General features: G+C 61.5%; 1 protein-coding gene across 1 annotated transcript in view; it reads right to left on the minus strand.

Annotated features, from left to right (window-relative positions):
• The window catches only part of MPI (mannose phosphate isomerase), a 2,979-nt gene extending 1,549 nt beyond the window's left edge, over positions 1-1,430 (minus strand). The window contains exons 1-4 of the mRNA XM_009079899.1: positions 1,308-1,430; positions 676-876; positions 455-596; positions 24-180 (exon numbers count right to left, since the gene is read on the minus strand). Coding sequence (XP_009078147.1) covers positions 24-180; positions 455-596; positions 676-870 — 494 coding nt within the window. The 5' untranslated portion in view covers positions 871-876; positions 1,308-1,430. The remainder of the gene's footprint in view (positions 1-23; positions 181-454; positions 597-675; positions 877-1,307) is intronic.
• Positions 1,431-1,499: the final 69 nt, after the last annotated feature.

The following is a 1,499-nucleotide window of genomic DNA, read 5'->3' on the forward strand; positions in this document are numbered from 1 at the left end:
CCTGGGAGATCCTCTTCACCAGCATGTTGAGTTGGTCCACGAAGAACTTCTTCTCACTCTTCATGAGGCGAGTGAAGCACACACGGAGAGCGGCTGAGACGCCGCGGGGGTCATCACTGCCGCTGCGCTCCAGCTGCTCCGCGGCCACCGCTCCAATCAGTGCCCGCAGCTCGGGCACGTCTGCAGGGACAGCACAGCCCAGTCAGAGCCAGGGACACCATCCCAGGGCAGTACAGCCCAGTCAGAGCCAGGGATATCATCCCAGGGAGCACAGCCCCAGTCAGAGCGAGCACTCCCATCCCAAGACAGAACTGTCCCTACCACAAGCCCCATCCCAAGGGAGCACCATCCTCACCCCAAACCCCATCCCAAGGGAGCACTGTCTCCACCCTAAACCCCATCCCAAGGGACACAGCCACCATGCCCACCCCAGGCTCTGCCCTTCCCTCCTTACTCTGGAGGAAGCAGACGATCTCCTCCACGGGCCGGAAGCCGCACAAGCCCTCAAAGGGTGTGAGGGCGATGGCCATTTCGGGTTTGTGGTTGGCATCAGGATACTGCTCAGGGAACTGTGCATGCAGCTTTGCTGCCAGCTCCTGCAGAGGGGAGAGGAGCTGGGAGACCTCCCCAGGGCCATGGGGTCCAGCCAAGGTGCCCACCCGGGGTTCTCCCTACCTTGTTGGGGTGTGCCTGGACGGAGAGGGCAGTGTTGACTGAGAGCACCTTGAAGAGGAAGGGCAGCTGTCCCTGGAAGGTGTCCTTCACCTTGGCCCCCAGGCAGGCAGGGTTGTCAGCAATCCACTGGCCCAGGGTCTTCTGAGGGATGCGGTTATCCAGGATGATGGCATCACCCCGGGGGTGTGTGCCCATCCACAGCTGCGGGACACAGACACACAGACCTGTCAGCAACCCTGAACTGGGCAGCCAGCACAGATGACTTGGGCTTTTCCAGAGGCTGCTGAGCCCTGGAGGTGATCCATGTGGCCAAGGAGGTTCCCTCGGGGGCTGAGTCACACTGGGCTTCCCTCCAACCTGGGCAGCCCCCCAGGAATGTAGGGGACGAGTGGGGGGTCTGAGGATGGTGAGAGACACAGCCAACTGGGATGGACATATGGGCGGGACAGTACCGATGGGACAGACACAGATGGGACAGACATAGATGGGATGGACACGGGGACAGGCACACAGAGGGGATGAACATATGGATGGGCACACAGAAGGGATGGACACACGGGTGGGACAGACACACAGATGGGATGGACACAGGGAGGGACATAAGGAGGGGATGGACACACAGATGTACTCACCTCGGCATAGGGCCGGTCAGGCTGGATCTGGACCAGAGGGTCACCACTTGCCAGCAGCTTGGCCACCTCGCTCTCCAGGCCTACCTTGCCCCACGAATAGTTCTGCACCGCGCAGGAGAGGGGGAACACTGCGGGAGGGAAGCCAGATGTTAGCAGGAGGCAGAAATAACCCCCCAAACCGCTCGGCGCGGG

Source organism: Acanthisitta chloris, unplaced genomic scaffold (assembly GCF_000695815.1).
Source record: "Acanthisitta chloris isolate BGI_N310 unplaced genomic scaffold, ASM69581v1 scaffold26798, whole genome shotgun sequence".
NCBI classification, from domain to species: Eukaryota; Metazoa; Chordata; class Aves; order Passeriformes; family Acanthisittidae; genus Acanthisitta; species Acanthisitta chloris.